The sequence below is a fragment of the Acipenser ruthenus genome, chromosome 53, assembly GCF_902713425.1.
Source record: "Acipenser ruthenus chromosome 53, fAciRut3.2 maternal haplotype, whole genome shotgun sequence".
Taxonomy (NCBI): Eukaryota; Metazoa; Chordata; class Actinopteri; order Acipenseriformes; family Acipenseridae; genus Acipenser; species Acipenser ruthenus.
Window position 1 is genome coordinate 7,431,832 of NC_081241.1, and position 21,628 is coordinate 7,453,459.

Here is a 21,628-nt window from a genome sequence, read left to right on the forward strand (position 1 = left end):
AGGGTTAGAGTACAGACACAGCTGTACAGACCTTTTCAGATCACTCTATCGGCTGTAGATTTTACACAGGTCTGTCCTCTCTCTATTCAGATAGTCACGGTGCCTGTACTGTGTTTGCAGTGGTTGTGAAACCACACGCGGTGGAGGTGAGGCGCTGTAGCCTGCTTTTCCATGCAGGGTCAGGCCTTTGAAACCCTGCTCCCTGCTGAAGCCCTGTCTGTCTGTCTGTCTGTCTCGTTCCAGCACTGTAACGGTGTGGACTGGCGTCAGAAACTGGACTCCCAGAGGGGCGCTGTGCTGGCCACTGAGCTGAAGAACAACAGCTACAAGCTGGCCCGCTGGACCTGCTGCGCCATGCTGGCTGGATCGGAGTACCTCAAACTGGGGTAAGAGAACCGGGCCTGGGCTCAGTCCAGCTGGACTCATTTTGGGGTACCTCAAACTGGGGTAAGAGATCCGGGCCTGGGCTCAGTTCAGCTGGACTCATTTTGGCGTACCTCAGACTGGGGTAAGAGAACCGGGCCTGGGCTCAGTCCAGCTGGACTCATTTTGGGGTACCTCAGACTGGGGTAAGAGTACCGGGCCTGGGCTCAGTTCAGCTGGACTCATTTTGGCGTACCTCAGACTGGGGTAAGAGAACCGGGCCTGGGCTCAGTTCAGCTGGACTCATTTTGGCGTACCTCAGACTGGGGTAAGAGAACCGGGCCTGGTCATTTCAGTCTTACACCGAAGGACTATATTTGTCAGTAGCAGTGCACGGACTCGCCCCTCTTTTTGGTGGTGGTCTGGGATCCACGTTCCCCTGTCAGAGCTGCGGGTCGGTGATGACTGGTCCACTGCGCAAGCTGAGCTGTCACTAAACATGCATCGACACCCTGAAGAGAGCCGTGCTGAACGCAGGCTGAGACCCGACAGCGAAACACTGACCTCTCTGCTACAGAGCGGGCTCTTCAGTTAATAACACTGACCTCTCCACACTACAGAGCGGGCTCTTCAGTTAATAACACTGACCTCTCCACACTACAGAGCGGGCTCTTCAGTTAATAACACTGACCTCTCCACACTACAGAGCGGGCTCTTCAGTTAATAACACTGACCTCTCCACACTACAGAGCGGGCTCTTCAGTTAATAACACTGACCTCTCCACACTACAGAGCGGGCTCTTCAGTTAATAACACTGACCTCTCCACACTACAGAGCGGGCTCTTCAGTTAATAACACTGACCTCTCCACACTACAGAGCGGGCTCTTCAGTTAATAACACTGACCTCTCTGCTACAGAGCGGGCTCTTCAGTTAATAACACTGACCTCTCCACACTACAGAGCGGGTTCTTCAGTTAATAACACTGACCTCTCCTCTACAGAGCGGGTTCTTCAGTTAATAACACTGACCTCTCCACACTACAGAGCGGGCTCTTCAGTTAATAACACTGACCTCTCTCCACTACAGAGCGGGCTCTTCAGTTAATAACACTGACCTCTCCACACTACAGAGCGGGCTCTTCAGTTAATAACACTGACCTCTCCACACTACAGAGCGGGCTCTTCAGTTAATAACACTGACCTCTCCACACTACAGAGCGGGCTCTTCAGTTAATAACACTGACCTCTCCACACTAGAGAGCGGGCTCTTCAGTTAATAACACTGACCTCTCCACACTACAGAGCGGGCTCTTCAGTTAATAACACTGACCTCTCCACACTACAGAGCGGGCTCTTCAGTTAATAACACTGACCTCTCCACTACAGAGCGGGCTCTTCAGTTAATAACACTGACCTCTCCACACTACAGAGCGGGCTCTTCAGTTAATAACACTGACCTCTCCACACTACAGAGCGGGCTCTTCAGTTAATAACACTGACCTCTCCACGCTACAGAGCGGGCTCTTCAGTTAATAACACTGACCTCTCCAGTTGAGCAGTGAGGAGGTGTAAGGAGGGGGGTCTCAGTATTGCAATGAGGGGGTGTAAGGAGGGGGGTCTCAGTATTGCAGTGAGGGGGTGTAAGGAGGGGGGTCTCAGTATTGCAATGAGGGGGTGTAAGGAGGGGGGTCTCAGTATTGCAGTGAGGGGGTGTAAGGAGGGGGGTCTCAGTATTGCAATGAGGGGGTGTAAGGAGGGGGGTCTCAGTATTGCAGTGAGGGGGTGTAAGGAGGGGGGTCTCAGTATTGCAATGAGGGGGTGTAAGGAGGTGTCAGGGTCTCAGTATTGCAGTGAGGGGGTGTAAGGAGGGGGGTCTCAGTATTGCAGTGAGGGGGTGTAAGGAGGGGGGTCTCAGTATTGCAATGAGGGGGTGTAAGGAGGTGTCGGGGTCTCAGTATTGCAGTGAGGGGGTGTAAGGAGGGGGGTCTCAGTATTGCAATGACGGGGTGTAAGGAGGGGGTCTCAGTATTGCAGTGAGGGTGTGTAAGGAGGGGGGTCTCAGTATTGCAATGAGGGGGTGTAAGGAGGGGGTCTCAGTATTGCAGTGAGGGGGTGTAAGGAGGGGGGTCTCAGTATTGCAGTGAGGGGGTGTAAGGAGGGGGGTCTCAGTATTGCAATGAGGGGGTGTAAGGAGGGGGGTCTCAGTATTGCAATGAGGGGGTGTAAGGAGGGGGGTCTCAGTATTGCAATGAGGTTGTGTAAGGAGGGGGGTCTCAGTATTGCAGTGAGGGGGTGTAAGGAGGGGGGTCTCAGTATTGCAGTGAGGGGGTGTAAGGAGGGGGTCTCAGTATTGCAGTGAGGGGGTGTAAGGAGGGGGGTCTCAGTATTGCAGTGAGAGGGTGTAAGGAGGGGGGTCTCAGTATTGCAATGAGGGGGTGTAAGGAGGTGGGTCTCAGTATTGCAATGAGGGGGTGTAAGGAGGTGGGTCTCAGTATTGCAATGAGGGGGTGTAAGGAGGGGGGTCTCAGTATTGCAATGAGGGGGTGTAAGGAGGGGGGTCTCAGTATTGCAGTGAGGGTGTGTAAGGAGGGGGGTCTCAGTATTGCAGTGAGGGGGTGTAAGGAGGGGTGTCTCAGTATTGCAGTGAGGGGGTGTAAGGAGGGGGGTCTCAGTATTGCAGTGAGGGGGTGTAAGGAGGGGGGTCTCAGTATTGCAATGAGGGGGTGTAAGGAGGGGGGTCTCAGTATTGCAATGAGGGGGTGTAAGGAGGTGGGTCTCAGTATTGCAATGAGGGGGTGTAAGGAGGTGGGTCTCAGTATTGCAATGAGGGGGTGTAAGGAGGGGGGTCTCAGTATTGCAGTGAGGGTGTGTAAGGAGGGGGGTCTCAGTATTGCAGTGAGGGGGTGTAAGGAGGGGTGTCTCAGTATTGCAGTGAGGGGGTGTAAGGAAGGGGGTCTCAGTATTGCAGTGAGGGGGTGTAAGGAGGTGGGTCTCAGTATTGCAATGAGGGGGTGTAAGGAGGGGGGTCTCAGTATTGCAGTGAGGGGGTGTAAGGAGGGGGGTCTCAGTATTGCAGTGAGGGGGTGTAAGGAGGGGGGTCTCAGTATTGCAGTGAGGGGGTGTAAGGAGGGGGGTCTCAGTATTGCAGTGAGGGGGTGTAAGGAGGGGGGTCTCAGTATTGCAGTGAGGGTGTGTAAGGAGGGGGGTCTCAGTATTGCAATGAGGGCGTGTAAGGAGGGGGGTCTCAGTATTGCAGTGAGGGGGTGTAAGGAGGGGGGTCTCAGTATTGCAGTGAGGGGGTGTAAGGAGGGGGGTCTCAGTATTGCAGTGAGGTGGTGTAAGGAGGGGGGTCTCAGTATTGCAGTGAGGGGGTGTAAGGAGGGGGGTCTCAGTATTGCAGTGAGGGGGTGTTTTTTTTATTCAACTTCTGAATAAATGTTTTTATTTAAAGGAATTGCATGTGTATTATTATTGTTATTATTATTATTATTATTTAATTTTTAGCAGATGCCCTTATCCAGGGCGACTTACAATTGTTACAAGATATCACATTATTTTTACATACAATGACCCTTTTATACAGTTGGGTTTTTACTGGAGCAATCTGGGTAAAGTACCTTGCTCAAGGGTACAGCAGCAGTGTCCCCCACCTGGGATTGAACCCACGACCCTCCGGGCAAGAGTCCAGAGCCCTAACCTCTACTCCACACTGCTGCCCTGTTAAAGTCATCAATTGTATTTGACAATCGCTAAGTTTCCTATTTTGACAATTTTCCAATTTTCAGTACAGCGGTTTGATTTCATATGCAGAAATCAAACCTACAGAAGCAGTGAGATGTTCTCATAATTGTGTTCCCCGTGGTCAAACGTGTGGATTTTTAAGCTGACGACGCCACCAGAGGCTTCTGAGCTGAGCTGTCCTCTCCCTCCCTCCGCAGCTACGTGTCACGTTACCACGTGAAGGACTCCGCGCGCCACATCATCCTGGGCACCCAGCAGTTCAAACCCAACGAGTTTGCCAGCCAGATCAACCTGAGCATGGAGAACGCCTGGGGCATCCTGCGCTGCGTCATCGACACCTGCATGAAGCTGGAGGAGGGCAAGTACCTCATCCTGAAGGACCCCAACAAGGTAGGATCTCCTCCTCCCAGCGTGCTTCTTAACCATATCAGAGATTTATAGACATCTGTGTTCATCTTAGTACCTCATCCTGAAGGACCCCAACAAGAAAGGATCTCCTCCTCCCAGCATGCTTCTTAACCATATCCCAGTTTGAGAAGCACTGTCCTATCTGAGATAAAATCCCTATTGTAACCTCCAGTATAGTTTAATAGGTGTGTGTGCCTCTTATTTTTAAAGAAAGGTAGCTGCTGACCCCTGCTTGGTGCCTTGTGGTAAAAAAAAAGCCACCAAAACGCCTCACAAACCATCAGGGTTTGGTTGTGATCTACTTGTTTGAGTCTCTGTGTTGAAAGCCATTGAAGAGCTTGCATGTCCTTGCGATTTGGTTTTTAACAAGCCTGCCGTCCTTCCTCCACAGCAAGTGATCCGGGCCTACAGCCTGCCTGACGGGACGTTCAGCTCGGACGAGGACGAAGACGAGGAGGAGGAAGAGGAGGACGAGGAGGATGACGGTGAGAGCGAGGGCCGCTGCAATAGCTGGGCTTACACTGTGTTGATCTGCAGCTGTGGCCAAAAGTTTAGCATCACCCTGTAGAATTCATTTTCCTTCATGGAGTCGAACGAAACCTGCTTGAAATAACGTCGCGTTAACTTACTGAATTACACAACGCTGTCGTTTCCCATCTACTTAAAACTGACAAATGTGACGTTTCGAAATCTAACGTGAAATACTGTACAGCAGTTCTGGCTTCCAGTAGACTCTTGCGATGTCGTTTTGTAGTTTTCCTATAACAATGATGTTAAATAAAATAACTATATTAGCATAATTTAGATTTCTTTTTTTTAATTGGACACAATCCTAAAATGATAGGTGATGCAAATATTTTGGTCACAGCTGTGTACTGTTTTACAGTTTTTTGTGTACATCTTTTTAGCTGATCCTCTTGAAAAAGGTTTCCCTAAAAAATCATTCTTCATACATTTTTGAAGGACTCTTAGCCTGATGTCCAATATTAAGTATCATTTTGTACCTGGTGTTTTGAGCTTCTTTTGAGAATCCCGTGTACCTGCACACCTGAACACGCCCTCGTTCCATTCGAATCATGTGACGGGGTGACCTTTGAACTCTGCCAGACCCAGGTCAAGGTCTGTTTAGAGGGAAGTGATGCTGTAATAACTCCAGCAGAACCCAGAACCGCTCAGTGTGTGCGACTGCCAGTCGCTATTAAAGGGAATATATATTTAAAATGACAGCGATGCAAGCAGTGGCCAGCAACACATTTCATAGATGAAGTGATGCATGGCTTTGATTTCTACTCAAGCAGGTGCAGCCAGGGCAGCATTGCGGTCAAGGCTGATCAGCAGCAGGAAAGCAAACCCAGAGTCAGAAGCTGCAGTTTTAAAGCACACTTTTATTACAGAGGAACAGATAAACAAGGGCATAGGGGCCCAAAATGAAAGGTTCAAACAAAATCATAATGTAGGCTGGGCATTCACCTTCGCTACCGTTACAAAACAGCGTGCAAACCCAGAGCCCAAACTCCTCCTCCAAACGGGATATTATTATTTATTTCTTTGCAGACGCCCTTATCCAGGGCGACTTACAATTGTTACAAGATATCACATTATTTTTACATCCAATTCCCCATTTATACAGTTGGGTTTTTACTGGAGCAATCTAGGTAAAGTACCTTGCTCAAGGGTACAGCAGCAGTGTCCCCCTACCTGGGATTGAACCCACGACCCTCCGGTCAAGAGTCCGGAGCCCTGACCTCTACTCCACACTGCTGCCCTTTTATAGCGTGATCAATCAAGAGTCAGTCACATGTCCCACCTGTATTCAGCAGGGATGAATTAACCCCGTCCCTGCCCAGCTTCAATACAAACCACACCTGCACGCTGTTAACACTGGCACAGCCCTGCACAGCTTCAATACAAACCACACCTGCACGCTGTTATCACTGGCACAGCCCTGCACAGCTTCAATACAAACCACACCTGCACGCTGTTAACACTGGCACAGACCCATCCCTGCCCAGCTTCAATACAAACCACACCTGCACGCTGTTAACACTGGCACAGCCCCATCCCTGCACAGCTTCAATACAAACCACACCTGCACGCTGTTAACACTGGCACAGCCCTGCACAGCTTCAATACAAACCACACCTGCACGCTGTTAACACTGGCACAGACCCATCCCTGCCCAGCTTCAATACAAACCACACCTGCACGCTGTTAACACTGGCACAGACCCACCCCTGCACAGCTTCAATACAAACCACACCTGCACGCTGTTAACACTGGCACAGCCCTGCACAGCTTCAATACAAACCACACCTGCATGCTGTTAACACTGGCACAGCCCTGCCCAGCTTCAATACAAACCACACCTGCACGCTGTTAACACTGGCACAGACCCATCCCTGCACAGCTTCAATACAAACCACACCTGCACGATGTTAACACTGGCACAGCCCTGCCCAGCTTCAATACAAACCACACCTGCACGCTGTTAACACTGGCACAGCCCTGCCCAGCTTCAATACAAACCACACCTGCACGCTGTTAACACTGGCACAGACCCATCCCTGCACAGCTTCAATACAAACCACACCTGCACGCTGTTAACACTGGCACAGCCCCACCCCTGCACAGCTTCAATACAAACCACACCTGCACGCTGTTAACATTGGCACAGTCCCACCCCTGCACAGCTTCAATACAAACCACACCTGCACGCTGTTAACACTGGCACAGTCCTGCCCAGCTTCAATACAAACCAGACATGCACGCTGTTAACACTGGCACAGTCCCACCCCTGCCCAGCTTCAATACAAACCACACCTGCACGCTGTTAACACTGGCACAGCCCCACCCCTGCACAGCTTCAATACAAACCACACCTGCACGATGTTAACACTGGCACAGCCCTGCCCAGCTTCAATACAAACCACACCTGCACGCTGTTAACACTGGCACAGCCCCACCCCTGCCCAGCTTCAATACAAACCACACCTGCACGCTGTTAACACTGGCACAGCCCCACCCCTGCCCAGCTTCAATACAAACCACACCTGCACGCTGTTAACACTGGCACAGCCCTGTCCAGCTTCAATACAAACCACACCTGCACGCTGTTAACACTGGCACAGCCCTGCCCAGCTTCAATACAAACCACACCTGCATGCTGTTAACACTGGCACAGCCCTGCCCAGCTTCAATACAAACCACACCTGCACGCTGTTAACACTGGCATAGACCCATCCCTGCACAGCTTCAATACAAACCACACCTGCACGATGTTAACACTGGCACAGCCCTGCCCAGCTTCAATACAAACCACACCTGCACTCTGTTAACACTGGCACAGCCCTGCCCAGCTTCAATACAAACCACACCTGCACGCTGTTAACACTGGCACAGACCCATCCCTGCACAGCTTCAATACAAACCACACCTGCACGCTGTTAACACTGGCACAGCCCCACCCCTGCACAGCTTCAATGCAAACCACACCTGCACGATGTTAACACTGGCACAGACCCACCCCTGCACAGCTTCAATACAAACCACACCTGCACGCTGTTAACACTGGCACAGCCCTGCCCAGCTTCAATACAAACCACACCTGCATGCTGTTAACACTGGCACAGCCCCACCCCTGCCCAGCTTCAATACAAACCACACCTGCACGCTGTTAACACTGGCACAGCCCTGCACAGCTTCAATACAAACCACACCTGCACGATGTTAACACTGGCACAGCCCTGCCCAGCTTCAATACAAACCACACCTGCACGCTGTTAACACTGGCACAGCCCCACCCCTGCCCAGCTTCAATACAAAGCACACCTGCACGCTGTTAACACTGGCACAGCCCCACCCCTGCCCAGCTTCAATACAAACCACACCTGCACGCTGTTAACACTGGCACAGCCCTGTCCAGCTTCAATACAAACCACACCTGCACGCTGTTAACACTGGCACAGCCCTGCCCAGCTTCAATACAAACCACACCTGCATGCTGTTAACACTGGCACAGCCCTGCCCAGCTTCAATACAAACCACACCTGCACGCTGTTAACACTGGCATAGACCCATCCCTGCACAGCTTCAATACAAACCACACCTGCACGATGTTAACACTGGCACAGCCCTGCCCAGCTTCAATACAAACCACACCTGCACTCTGTTAACACTGGCACAGCCCTGCCCAGCTTCAATACAAACCACACCTGCACGCTGTTAACACTGGCACAGACCCATCCCTGCACAGCTTCAATACAAACCACACCTGCACGCTGTTAACACTGGCACAGCCCCACCCCTGCACAGCTTCAATGCAAACCACACCTGCACGATGTTAACACTGGCACAGACCCACCCCTGCACAGCTTCAATACAAACCACACCTGCACGCTGTTAACACTGGCACAGCCCTGCCCAGCTTCAATACAAACCACACCTGCATGCTGTTAACACTGGCACAGCCCCACCCCTGCCCAGCTTCAATACAAACCACACCTGCACGCTGTTAACACTGGCACAGCCCTGCACAGCTTCAATACAAACCACACATGCACGCTGTTAACACTGACACAGCCCTGCCCAGCTTCAATACAAACCACACCTGCACGCTGTTAACACTGGCACAGCCCTGCCCAACTTCAATACAAACCACAACTGCACGCTGTTAACACTGGCACAGACACACCCCTGCCCAGCTTCAATACAAACCACACCTGCACGCTGTTAACACTGACACAGCCCTGCCCAGCTTCAATACAAACCACACCTGCACGCTGTTAACACTGGCACAGCCCCACCCCTGCCCAGCTTCAATACAAACCACACCTGCACGCTGTTAACACTGGCACAGACCCACCCCTGCACAGCTTCAATACAAACCACACCTGCACGCTGTTAACACTGGCACAGACCCACCCCTGCCAGCTTCAATACAAACCACACCTGCACACTGTTAACACTGACACAGCCCTGCCCAGCTTCAATACAAACCACACCTGCACGATGTTAACACTGGCACAGACACACCCCTGCCCAGCTTCAATACAAACCACACCTGCACGCTGTTAACACTGACACAGCCCTGCCCAGCTTCAATACAAACCACACCTGCACGCTGTTAACACTGGCACAGCCCCACCCCTGCCCAGCTTCAATACAAACCACACCTGCACGCTGTTAACACTGGCACAGACCCACCCCTGCACAGCTTCAATACAAACCACACCTGCACGCTGTTAACACTGGCACAGACCCACCCCTGCCAGCTTCAATACAAACCACACCTGCACACTGTTAACACTGACACAGCCCTGCCCAGCTTCAATACAAACCACACCTGCACGCTGTTAACACTGGCACAGCCCTGCCCAGCTTCAATACAAACCACACCTGCACGCTGTTAACACTGGCACAGCCCTGCCCAGCTTCAATACAAACCACACCTGCACGCTGTTAACACTGGCACAGCCCCACCCCTGCACAGCTTCAATACAAACCACACCTGCATGCTGTTAACACTGACACAGCCCTGCCCAGCTTCAATACAAACCACACATGCACGCTGTTAACACTGGCACAGCCCTGCCCAGCTTCAATACAAACCACACATGCACGCTGTTAACACTGGCACAGACCCACCCCTGCCCAGCTTCAATACAAACCACACCTGCACGCTGTTAACACTGGCACAGCCCTGCCCAGCTTCAATACAAACCACACCTGCACGCTGTTAACACTGGCACAGCCCCACCCCTGTAACAGCTTCAATACAAACCACACCTGCACGCTGTTAACACTGGCACAGCCCCACCGCTGCCCAGCTTCAATACAAACCACACCTGCACACTGTTAACATTGGCACAGCCCTGCCCAGCTTCAATACAAACCACACCTGCATGCTGTTAACACTGGCACAGCCCCACCCCTGCACAGCTTCAATACAAACCACACCTGCACGCTGTTAACACTGGCACAGACCCATCCCTGAACAGCTTCAATACATGTCGTATGCAGACAGTCTAAAAGAATTGAATCTATTCAGTCTTGAGCAAAGAAGACTACGCGGCGATCTGATTCAAACATTCAAAATCCTTAAAGGTATTGACAATGTCGACCCAGGGGACTTTTTCAACCTGAAAAAAGAAACAAGGACCAGGGGTCACAAATGGAGATTAGATAAAGGGGCATTCAGAACAGAAAATAGGAGGCACTTTTTTTACACAGAGAATCGTGAGGGTCTGGAACCAACTCCCCAGTAATGTTGTTGAAGCTGACACCCTGGGATCCTTCAAGAAGCTGCTTGATGAGATTCTGGGATCAATAAGTCTCCAGACAAGCTTCCCAGCGCCAGCACTGTGTGTGTTTGTGTGTGTGCGTGTCAGTACCTGTGTGTGTGTGTGTGTGTGTGTGTGTGTGTCAGTATCTCTGTGTGCGGGTCAGTATCTGTGTGTGTGTGTGTGCGTGTCAGCACCTGTGTGTATTTTTGTGTGTGTGTGCGTGTCAGTACCTGTGTGTATTTGTGTGTGTCAGTTCCTGTGTGTATTTGTGTTTGTGTGTGTGTTTGTGTTCTTGTCTACCTATCTAAGTGGGGTCTTAGGTGTGGTTACACATCCACCAAGTGGGGACTCGGTAGCCAGGTGGGGACCAAATCCAAAACCCCACAACGGACTTGTTTCAATTGTGTTGCAGAGGAGAAACCCAGCTAACTGAGGAACGAGTGATTCAGTAGAGAGAGGCATGGACCCGACTCCAAGGAGAAGAAGAAGGAGTAAAGAGAATGACCCGCCTGATATGTCACAAGAGCCTGCCAGGTACTGAAAGTCTTTTCTTATTAGTTCACGGTGCGACGGCATGCTGAATAATACCTTTACTAAGAAGCTGTTCAGGAATCCAAATCACTGAGCTGAGTCTCAAGCCCAGGGTTAGAGTCTAGACATCTTTGTGCTTTACAATGCTTCCCTGTGCTTTACCAGACCTCTCTGTGCTTTACAATGCTTCCCTATGCTTTACCAGACCTCTCTGTGCTTTACAATGCTTCTCTTGCTTTACCACACCTCTCTGTGCTTTACAATGCTTCCCTATGCTTTAGCAGACCTCCCTGTGCTTTACAATGCTTCCCTATGCTTTACCAGACCTCTCTGTGCTTTACAATGCTTCCCTATGCTTTACCAGACGTCTCTGTGGTTTACAATGCTACCATATGCTTTACCAGACCTCCCTGTGCTTTACAATGCTGCCCTATGCTTTACCACACCTCTCTGTGCTTTACAATGCTTCCCTATGCTTTACCAGACCCCTCTGTGTTTTACAATGCTTCCCTATGCTTTACCACACCTCTCTGTGCTTTACAGTGCTTCCCTATACTTTACCAGAACTCTCTGTGGTTTACAATGCTACCCTATGCTTTACCAGACCTCCCTGTGCTTTACAATGCTTCCCTATGCTTTACCACACCTCTCTGTGCTTTACAATGCTTCCCTATGCTTTACTGTAGCTCTCTGTTCTTTACAATGCTTCCCTATGCTTTACCAGACCTCCCTGTGCTTTACAATGCTTCTCTATGCTTTACCAGACCTCCCTGTGGTTTACAATGCTTCCCTATGCTTTACCAGACATCTCTGTGCCTTACAATGCTACCCTATGCTTTACCAGACCTCCCTGTGCTTTACAATGCTTCCCTATGCTTTACCACACCTCTCTGTGCTTTACAATGCTTCCCTATGCTTTACCAGATGTCTCTGTGGTTTACAATGCTACCATATGCTTTACCAGACCTCCCTGTGCTTTACAATGCTTCCCTATGCTTTACCACACCTCTCTGTGCTTTACAATGCTTCCCTATGCTTTACCAGACCCCTCTGTGTTTTACAATGCTACCCTATGCTTTACCAGACCTCCCTGTGCTTTACAATGCTTCCCTATGCTTTACCACACCTCTCTGTGCTTTACAATGCTTCCCTATGCTTTACTGTAGCTCACTGTTCTTTACAATGCTTCCCTATGCTTCACCAGACCTCCCTGTGCTTTACAATGCTTCTCTATGCTTTACCAGACCTCCCTGTGGTTTACAATGCTTCCCTATGCTTTACCAGATATCTCTGTGCCTTACAATGCTACCCTATGCTTTACCAGACCTCCCTGTGCTTTACAATGCTTCCCTATGCTTTACCAGACCCCTCTGTGTTTTACAATGCTTCCCATATGCTTTACCAGACCTCTCTGTGCTTTACAATGCTTCCCTATGCTTTACCACACCTCTGAGCTTTACAATGCTTCCCTATGCTTTACCAGACCTCTCTGTGTTTTACAATGCTTCCCATATGCTTTACCAGACCTCTCTGTGCTTTACAATGCTTCCCTATGCTTTATCAGACCTCTCTGTGTTTTACAATGCTTCACTATGCTTTACCAGACCCTTCTGTGGTTTACAATGCTTCCCTATGCTTTACCAGACCTCTCTGTGCTTTACAATGCTTCCCATATGCTTTACCAGACCTCTCTGTGCTTTACAATGCTTCCCTATGCTTTACCAGACCTCTCTGTGTTTTACAATGCTTCCCTATGCTTTACCAGACCTCCCTGTGCTTTACAATGCTTCCCTATGCTTTACCAGACCTCCCTGTGCTTTACAATGCTTCCCTATGCTTTACCATACCTCTCTGTGCTTTACAATGCTTCCCTATGCTTTACCACACCTCTCTTTGCTTTACAATGCTTCCCTATGCTTTACCAGACCTCTCTGTGCTTTACAATGCTTCCCTATGCTTTACCAGACCACCCTGTGCTTTACAATGCTTCCCTATGCTTTACCAGACCTCTCTGTGCTTTACAATGCTTCCCTATGCTTTACCAGACCTCTCTGTGCTTTACAATGCTTCCCTATGCTTTACCAGACCTCTTTCTCTCTCATTCCCCTCTTTCTTTCTCATTCTCATTTGAAAAACCATGTTAATGAGTATTAAGAAATAAGAAAAAGTCAGTCTATGACGTTAATTTTTTTTATTAAATCACATTACTAAAATCTGAAATATTAAACATTTTATGGAAATCAAAAAACAAAAACACACACACAATAAAGCAAACTTAAGTTCACTTTTTTAAAAACTGTTACAGCACTGACTATTGGATGCCATTTTCTAAAATATATATAAAACATAACAATTCTTAAAAAATAAATTAAATACAGTTTCTTCGTATGAAATCCATTCATTGCTAAAAACAAATAATTCACCTCGTTTCGCTCTGCAGGTGGCGCCGTTTTACCCCCTAACTTTCATCCAAAGTTGTGTCATATTGAACATTCCCTTCACCCGAGGAGTGGAGAGGACAGACAGGGAGTTCAATACAAAGGGTTTCTTACAACACAAAACAGTCTAGTTCAGCTGGCAGATTGTTACAGAGGAACCAGAAGAAGGAAGCCAAAACCCAGGATAGAGGGGCTCAGTGAATGTGGTTTGGAATCTGTGCAGGAGGGTCATTGTGTCAGAGACGCCATAAAAGGACAGCGTGCCGGCATTAAAGTGCAGATACACTCCTATTCTGGGGGAGCGGGGGGCAGTTATTGCAGTTTCATTGTTATTGTGCAGGGCAGTGTAACTGGAACTAGAGCAGCGCAAACTCCAGGACTTGTCATTGCATCCAAGGCGACAAGAATGATCCACTCCTTTCCTGCTGATTCCTTTATATGTGACTCCTATATCAGCCCCTCCCCCACTGCACTCAATCTCCCAGTAACAGCGAGTCCCAGACAAACCCTCTCTGCAAAGCACTTGGGTATAGCGATCAAATCTCTCTGGGTGATCATCAGCACATCGCTGGGTCTCTCTCCTCCATGTCACCTTTCTGTTCCCTTCAGACAGACAGAGCTCTCTATGCGCTGTGTTGGGGTCCAGTGTGAGCTGACAGGAATCTGATTGAAGAGAAGAGGACGGGTAGAGGAGAGACGGTTAGAAAAGTCAAATCACTGAGAAAATCAACAGTCATTGTCTGCTGCATCTTCACATCCTGTTTATGGAAGGTGTGTGTGTTGTTTTAATTATTTTTTTTAATACATTTTGACCACTTTTTTAAACTTTTAAATTGCATTTTCTGCCTCAAGATGGCTTCCCGCGGACTGGCATGGACCTCTCAGAACTACATTTCCCATCATCCTCCTGCTCACTGGTAATTCCATCTCAATTACATATGTGAGCAGGAGGATGATGGGAAATGTAGTTCTGAGAGGCCCATGCAGTTACATGGGAAGCTATCTATAAGTATAAAAAAGTGGTCAAAATGTAAAAAAAAATAAAAATAATTAAAACAATACACACACCTCACGTAAACAGTTGTAGCAACACATGGGAGCATGCAACACAATAAAATACAAAGGTCCTTATGAACCCTTTAAACCCTCTTGCTGTTTGATTGTTTTGTTCATTATAATTCCTCAATCTTATCAAACTTCTTCAATTGGAACCAATCAAATGCAGCTCTGCATACAATTACAGTTCACTTAATGTTCCTACAGGGTATGTGTTGCCATTTTACCCACTCAGACCCCTTGCTTACTAAATATCTTCAATAGAATATCATCCACTCTTCAAATATCTGTCTAATATTTTAATGAGCAATCCATCCCACAAGTGCAGTGATACTGCAATATACATTTACTACCAGCACAGGATGACTGGGAGGGATAGCTGTTCATTTTACCCCACAACTGGTTTCACATGCATTGTACATGTATTAAAAGATGGGATGATTATCTATTCAGGGATACCAAGATATTTAGGGAGAGAAATGTCTGAGTGGAAAAACAGGCAACAAATGCCCCTCCCCCAGTCATTCTGCATGTATTCATCTGAACCAATACTTGTTGGAGAGGAGTGTAAATTAATGGCTTCACAATTACTAATAAATAATAATAATTGCTGCCCTCAAGCTCCACCCCTCCCTGTTCTGTAGTGTTAGCTCTTCTCTCAATGGAGTGACACATCTTTCAATCAAATGTTTCAGTGAAAACAGACTTACATTTTAAAAACTCAGCTCTGTTCCTTGGCTCTGGAGCCTGCAGACTGTAAACTGCAACTTCATTCACTGGGCAGAAGAGAGAGAGAGAAATAGAATTGAAACATGTGGATTAATAAACAACACACACACAAGACTCCAAACAGCAATCTGAAAAGAAACAAGGCTTATTCACGGAATTTCAGGATTTAAAAATCTGTACTTCAAGATGTTCATGATTACAATGAATATGTATTCCTTCTGTATCAGAGCAGCAGCCAAAGTCAATGTGAACACGTCTGCCACTGCACTGGAGTCTTGTGTTCCTTCCTCTCCATCACATATCTTTGCCCAACAGTACGGTGTCCATATTAGGACACCCTTGTGCATCAAACATACAACAGTCACTGTCTGCTCCATCCTCACATCACTTCCTCCTCTCTGCTTCATCAGTCCGTTCCATTATCCATTCTCCCTCCTACCACCTCCCTGCTCCCTCCTGCATGCACCCTTCTCCCTCCAGTCTGCTTCATCACTCCCTGCTCCGTCCTCCCTGCTCCCTTCTCACTGATCCCTCCTCCATGTTGCCTCCTCCCACTTATGTGCTCCCTCCTCCTTGCTCACTCTTTCATACTCCCTCCTCCCGGCTGTCTCTTCCAGTCTTCATGCTCCCCTCTCTCTGCTCCCTCATCCCTGTTGCCTCTTTTCTGTCTCCTCCCTGATCTCTCCTTCATGCTCCCTCCTCTCTCTTCCACCCTCTCCTCCATGCTCCCTGCTTAATTCTCTCTTCTCCGTCCATGCTCCCTCTCCAATGCTCCCTGCTCTGCCCTCCTTGCTCCCTCCTCCCTGCTGCCTCCTCACTCCTTCCTCCTCTCTGCTGCCTCCTCCCTTCTCAATACTACATTATTTATATAGCCAGCAATCTGCAAAAGGTCTTTATTAATGTCTTGCAAGTCATGTCCCTCCTCAAGCCATGGTCTATTTTAGAAATCTCTACCAAAGGAAACTATTTCACACCAACCTGTTTTTGTTATTAATTCCCCCTTGCAGAAGTCCTCAATATGGTCTTTAAGTTCAGATACAGCTTTCCTCACAGCCTCAAAAGAGATGCCTGTATTGACAGTAACGCTGGGTAAGTCTCCAGCATCAGGAGGGGCACAGAGAGACTGGAAATTCTACAACAGGAAAGTGGAGAAAAGGAGTTTTCAGTGAAACAGAATGGGGTCCAAAACATTCCTGGGGAAAAGCAAGGATTCATTCAATTGGGGAGGTCTGTCTGAAACCGTCCCAGTTATGGATTTGAGATTTTCTAACAAGCAGTGATGTTACCTGTAGAAAATGGATGTGATCCTCTGTCTCTGAAAGCTGTTTCAGCTCAGCGTTTCTCCTTCTTAGCTCAGCAATCTTCTGCTCCAGTTTCTTCATGCGTCCTTCAGCCTGATTCACTGCAGCCTTCTCGTTAGCTCCAATCAGCTCAATAACCTCAGTGTGGATCTTCTCAATGGATCGGATCAGCTCAGTAAAGATCTTCTCACTTTCCTTTATTTCTATGCATGCAGATCTCTGAGTGAAAGAACACAGTAGAGGAGACATGGTTAGAATTGATATCAAAAACACATCAGGCATAGACAGTAAACTTCTGTAGATGTGTTCCAGTCAATCTGTTAATAATAATAATAATAATAATAATAATAATAATAATAATAATACCCCCCTCTTGTCAATACCCACTTTCAGTGACTCCACAGCCTTTTTCAGCTCCTCAATTTCTTTCAGTCTCTCCTGGATTCTCTGTTGTATTTCTGTCTGTGTCTCTCCCAGCTGCTTCTGTGTAGAAACACAGTGACACAGTGACATTTCTGATGGAGCATTGAGTGATATCCTTTCACACCAATCACAGACCTGTTTAAGTATGCTATTGAAACTGACAGAATCATTTAGTTTATATATATTTTCTATTTTCTTGTACCCCTTACCTCTTTACAATGTTTGCAATAATTCTCAGTTGTTCTTGAATATATTTTGCTCTTCAGTTCCAGTTGCACGCCATAGACATCTGTAGCACAGACTCGATCAGACAACATGTGTGTATAGTAGTAAGATACAACACCATCTAGTGCACAGCTGCAAGCAATACAAAAAGACATTTGATCCACAGTAGCTGTCCACTAGATGGTACTGTTTCATACTAGTAACAGTGAATGATGGCTGATCTAGCATGTGTTACATGTTTGTTTTGTGAAGCACCTAGGAAACTGGATATTTAGAGCTTCTGATTTCTGGTTTTATCTGATAAACACAGATAAAACAGCCCTGATACAAAACAATGAAATCAGTGTATACCCAATAAACACCAGAAAAACACTGGACATGGTTACTCAATTCACGTTGACTTCATCCCTTTCCATGTGAATAAATACAATAAAATAACTTAAAACCTAAAAAAAAAAAAAAACATCTCTCATAGCAGTCAGGCAATGCCCCTCCTTCCTGACTTGTATCTATCATTGATTCATTCTGAATACTTTAAACTGAGTGGCAGCACATTCCTGCATTTCTATTGGAGGATTGCACACGCTGGTGAGATTTAAAACGAGATTACAATTAGAAACGGAGGGTTGTTATTGCTCGTGGGATTTAAAGCTATATTACAGTTCAATAGAGAGGATTCACACACTCGTGGAATTCAAAACAGAATTGAAAATTGTGAAGAAATGTAAAAAAAAGCCTAAAAACACAGAAACCCCTAGTTCATTTAAAATATCAATAAATCGTTTAATATAAATGATACAGACATCACAATAAGTATATTTCCATGTCGACAATATACATTAATTGTCATTAAACTCGGATGTCCTGTAATATACATATGTGTGGATACAAGTGCCTGGGGTCTGCAAAGAAAAAAAAACAATAAATAAATAAAACACGAAAAGAAGGAGGAGGAGATGGACATTGTTACCTTCCTTTGGCGACTTGTTTCTCTTACTGTATGACAGGGATTTCCTTTGTTTTCTACATTTCACATAAGAGTGTTGGAAACTACAAATTAAAAGTGAAATGGTGCTTTTGTCTGATTTACTTTTGCTGCGCCAATACCCTGAAAACACGTAAACTATCCGTGCTGTAGAGAGAGTCACTGGCAGTTCTCTCTGTAACTTCGCGTTCCTCTCAATTAATCTTGGTCATATTTTTGTTTTTTAAATTAGGTGCTTGGCTTTGCTGGGAATGTCATTTTTAAACAGTGTTACCAATTAAACTATAATATCTTAAACAATGAAACTGATCTATGATTTTATTAAGTTGCAAGATACATATAAAAACACTAGGAATATAAATCATGCTAATTTTACACAACAAATTCCAATGCACCACAAAACAGCTGAACAAATCCTTCTTACCCTGTGAGGCAGGGCTGAGGTCCTGCACGTGTAAATAGTGTGTTTTTGTTTGATTGTAAATAATGTTTTTGATGATCAAGTGTGTGCTAGATATGGTAGGGTATATTCAAATCCAGATTTTAATCCCACCCAAGTCTAGAGAGGAGGTGTCAGGGAGACTGTTCCTGGAGCGGGACCTCCTTTCTTGTTTGGTCAACTTTTATTTTCTAGTTGTTTTCAAGCAGTGTTTTGTTTTGAATGTTTTGTGTTTTTCTATCAAAGAAAACCTCCTGTGTCTCTCCTGTCAATCAGCGATAGCCACACCCGTAACAACACCCCTGTTACACCCTGAAATACATTGTAGTACATCATAGTTTAGAAAGAGCAATTAAAAAACTAGGGCTCTTTAAATAGCTCTTAATATACAATTAAAATCTGATCTGATGTGAAACTGTATAACCTAGTAAACAGACATGTTAAATATCCCTGGGAATTCTTATCTTCTAGGACAGCTACAAGGAAATGGTTCAAACCCTTACCTGTTTCACACTCCTTTCTGCCTCAGCTGAGACTGTATCATGGCTCTTGTGTTCCTTGTCTGTACACAACAAGCAAATACACGTCTGATCGGTTCTACAGAAGACCTCCAAAACCTTCTGGTGTTCAGCACAAAGCTTCTGCTCCAGATTTCCAATTGCATTGATCAGCTTGTGCCTCTTGAAAGCAGCCCCCTCATAGTGTGGCTTGACGTGTGTTTCACAGTAAGAGGCCAGGCACGTCAAACAGGATTTCACAGCTTTGAACTTTCTCCCAGTGCAGAAATCACACGGCACATCTCCAGGTCCAGCATAACTTTGAGCAGGAGGAGGATTGAGTCCTGTCTTCTTTAATTTCTCCACAACTTCAGTCAGCATGGTGTTTCTGCACAGAACAGGCCTTTGGGTAAAGGTCTCACTGCACTGGGGGCATCTGTAGACACCTGTATGATCAGTCTGATCCCAGCAGTTCTTAATACACCCCATACAGTAACTGTGTCCACATGGAATAGTGACTGGATCCTTCAATATCTCCAGACACACTGGACAACTAAACTGGTCATGCGCTACCAGAATATTCGCTTCTGCCATTTCTGCTGCAGTGAGACGGAGAGACTGACGATTTCACAAGAAACAAAACTTCACTGTGCTGATTTCCTGGAATTGAGTAAAGCTCTAAGAGGTGGGGTTTGGGACTGAGGCCAGGTTTAGACAAGCAGGAGGAGCAGAAACTGCAGAATCAGATACTCTATGAAACTGTTTCTAAATCCACCAACAAATATTACAATGTTAAGATTAGGAATGAAACAACTGATATTAACAACTGTTTAATATCACGGCTGAAGAGTCTGACTTTGTGTTTTAGCTCCAAACCTATAATATGTAAAATTAAGGAATGTTCTGTTACACGTATGTTTTTGATGACGGTTTGAACGGCATCTCGTTACTTTAGTAACGCCTTACTGTAATAATATTACTTTAGTCATTAACGAGGTAATGTAACGCGTTTAGCTTTTAATGGCAGTAAAAACATTACAGTTACTTTCCAAACAATAAACGCGCTTGCCTCGTTCTCTTGTCTCTGCTGCGCAGCTACATCGGTTGTCTTTTCTTGTTTCAAAGCCAGTATATTTCAGTGCGGTTATAACCGTAAACGTGACGCGCTCTTTATTATTTATTTATTTATTTTTAATACTTTATTTAGGAAGGCCATGTGAGCTACAAGTAGCTCGTTTACAAAGGCGTGCTAGAAATAACAGCAGCAGGTTACAGGTTTCAAAAATAAAAATAATAAAAACGCATAATGACAAGACAATACACAAAGTACACATCAGATTTACACAGCACACACACAAGGCGTGTTTAAGCACTAGAACAACAGGGTTTGTTTTTTTAATTCCCACAGGAGATGTCAGGTCTCAGTCCTGCGGGTAACAGCTTCCAGTCTGTAGCAGCAGAAAAAAACGAGAGACTTTCTTCCCGCGGCACTTTTTCCAGACGGTATATTAAAGTATTGTGTGTCTCAGACATTACGATAGGCTGTATTTACAGGTAAACTCAGAAACAAGCTGTTTAAATAAACTGGTAATGTGTTGTGTGCCCCTTTAAAGAGGATCCGATTCCAGTGATAATTCCTTGTGTTAGCAGGCGATAGCAAGTTTAATGTAGAATACGCGCTGCAGTGATGCGCTAGCGGAGTACACGGGAGCACACAGATACACATCCTGTTACACATTGTATCGATCTTCTTCAGCGATTCCTCACTAGCAGACCCGCAGATCACATCATTATAGTCTAGAATAGGGAACACAAGTAACTCATTTAAACCTTGCTGTAAAGCTTACACAGTGGCGCTGACCACACAATCCTCCAAGCTTCCTTCCAATTTTACTACATACATCTTTAATGGGTTTATCAAATTGAAGAGTTGTGTCAATATAAACCCCTAGATATTTGAAAGTGTCGGCTCTCTCCAATGCTGTGGTGTTATAAGTAACACGAGAGAAATTTGAACTAGTATTTTGTATCATTTTCTCCGAACCAAATAGCAAGATATTTGTCTTTTTTTCATTTAAAATCAGACCATTTTTATTTATATTTTCAGTCACACACACGTCACGGATATCCCGGACACACACAGAGCCGTCTGCGTTCTGATTGGCCACGAGGAAAATAGGTCCGCGAGCCCTACCCGTATTTTCATTGG

At 46.5% G+C, this 21,628-nt stretch overlaps 2 protein-coding genes and 1 non-coding gene across 3 annotated transcripts; 2 read left to right on the forward strand and 1 right to left on the reverse strand.

Annotated features, from left to right (window-relative positions):
- Nucleotides 1-156: 156 nt before the first annotated feature.
- LOC117965770 (eukaryotic translation initiation factor 3 subunit D-like) lies at nt 157-5,097 on the forward strand. Its single transcript, XM_059016720.1, has 3 exons — nt 157-386; nt 4,304-4,496; nt 4,906-5,097. The coding sequence occupies exons 1-3, from the start codon at nt 172-174 to the stop codon at nt 5,080-5,082; spliced, it is 585 nt and encodes a 194-aa protein (XP_058872703.1). The 5' UTR covers nt 157-171; the 3' UTR covers nt 5,083-5,097.
- On the forward strand, nt 816-910 carry LOC131723229 (small Cajal body-specific RNA 18). Its single transcript, XR_009320181.1, has one exon. It is a non-coding gene; the product is annotated as a small Cajal body-specific RNA 18 (non-coding RNA).
- A 7,420-nt stretch (nt 5,098-12,517) lies between the features above and the next one.
- LOC131723174 (tripartite motif-containing protein 16-like) lies at nt 12,518-20,068 on the reverse strand. Its single transcript, XM_059016668.1, has 6 exons — nt 19,426-20,068; nt 17,238-17,333; nt 16,836-17,069; nt 16,528-16,681; nt 15,531-15,596; nt 12,518-14,427 (listed from the first exon to the last, which is right to left on the reverse strand). The coding sequence occupies exons 1-6, from the start codon at nt 20,011-20,013 to the stop codon at nt 13,892-13,894; spliced, it is 1,674 nt and encodes a 557-aa protein (XP_058872651.1). The 5' UTR covers nt 20,014-20,068; the 3' UTR covers nt 12,518-13,891.
- Nucleotides 20,069-21,628: the final 1,560 nt, after the last annotated feature.

Coding starts and splice junctions, on each gene's coding strand:
- LOC117965770 (XM_059016720.1), top strand. CDS start 172: ATGCAGGGTCAGGCCTTTGAAACCCTGCTCCCTGCTGAAGCCCTGTCT. Junction 387..4,303: donor TCGGAGTACCTCAAACTGGG/GTAAGAGAACCG, acceptor CTCCCTCCGCAG/CTACGTGTCACGTTACCACG. Junction 4,497..4,905: donor TCCTGAAGGACCCCAACAAG/GTAGGATCTCCT, acceptor CTTCCTCCACAG/CAAGTGATCCGGGCCTACAG.
- LOC131723174 (XM_059016668.1), bottom strand. CDS start 20,013: ATGGCAGAAGCGAATATTCTGGTAGCGCATGACCAGTTTAGTTGTCCA. Junction 17,070..17,237: donor AGGCTGTGGAGTCACTGAAA/GTGGGTATTGAC, acceptor TCTTTCACTCAG/AGATCTGCATGCATAGAAAT. Junction 14,428..15,530: donor CAGAGCTGAGTTTTTAAAAT/GTAAGTCTGTTT, acceptor CTCTTCAATCAG/ATTCCTGTCAGCTCACACTG.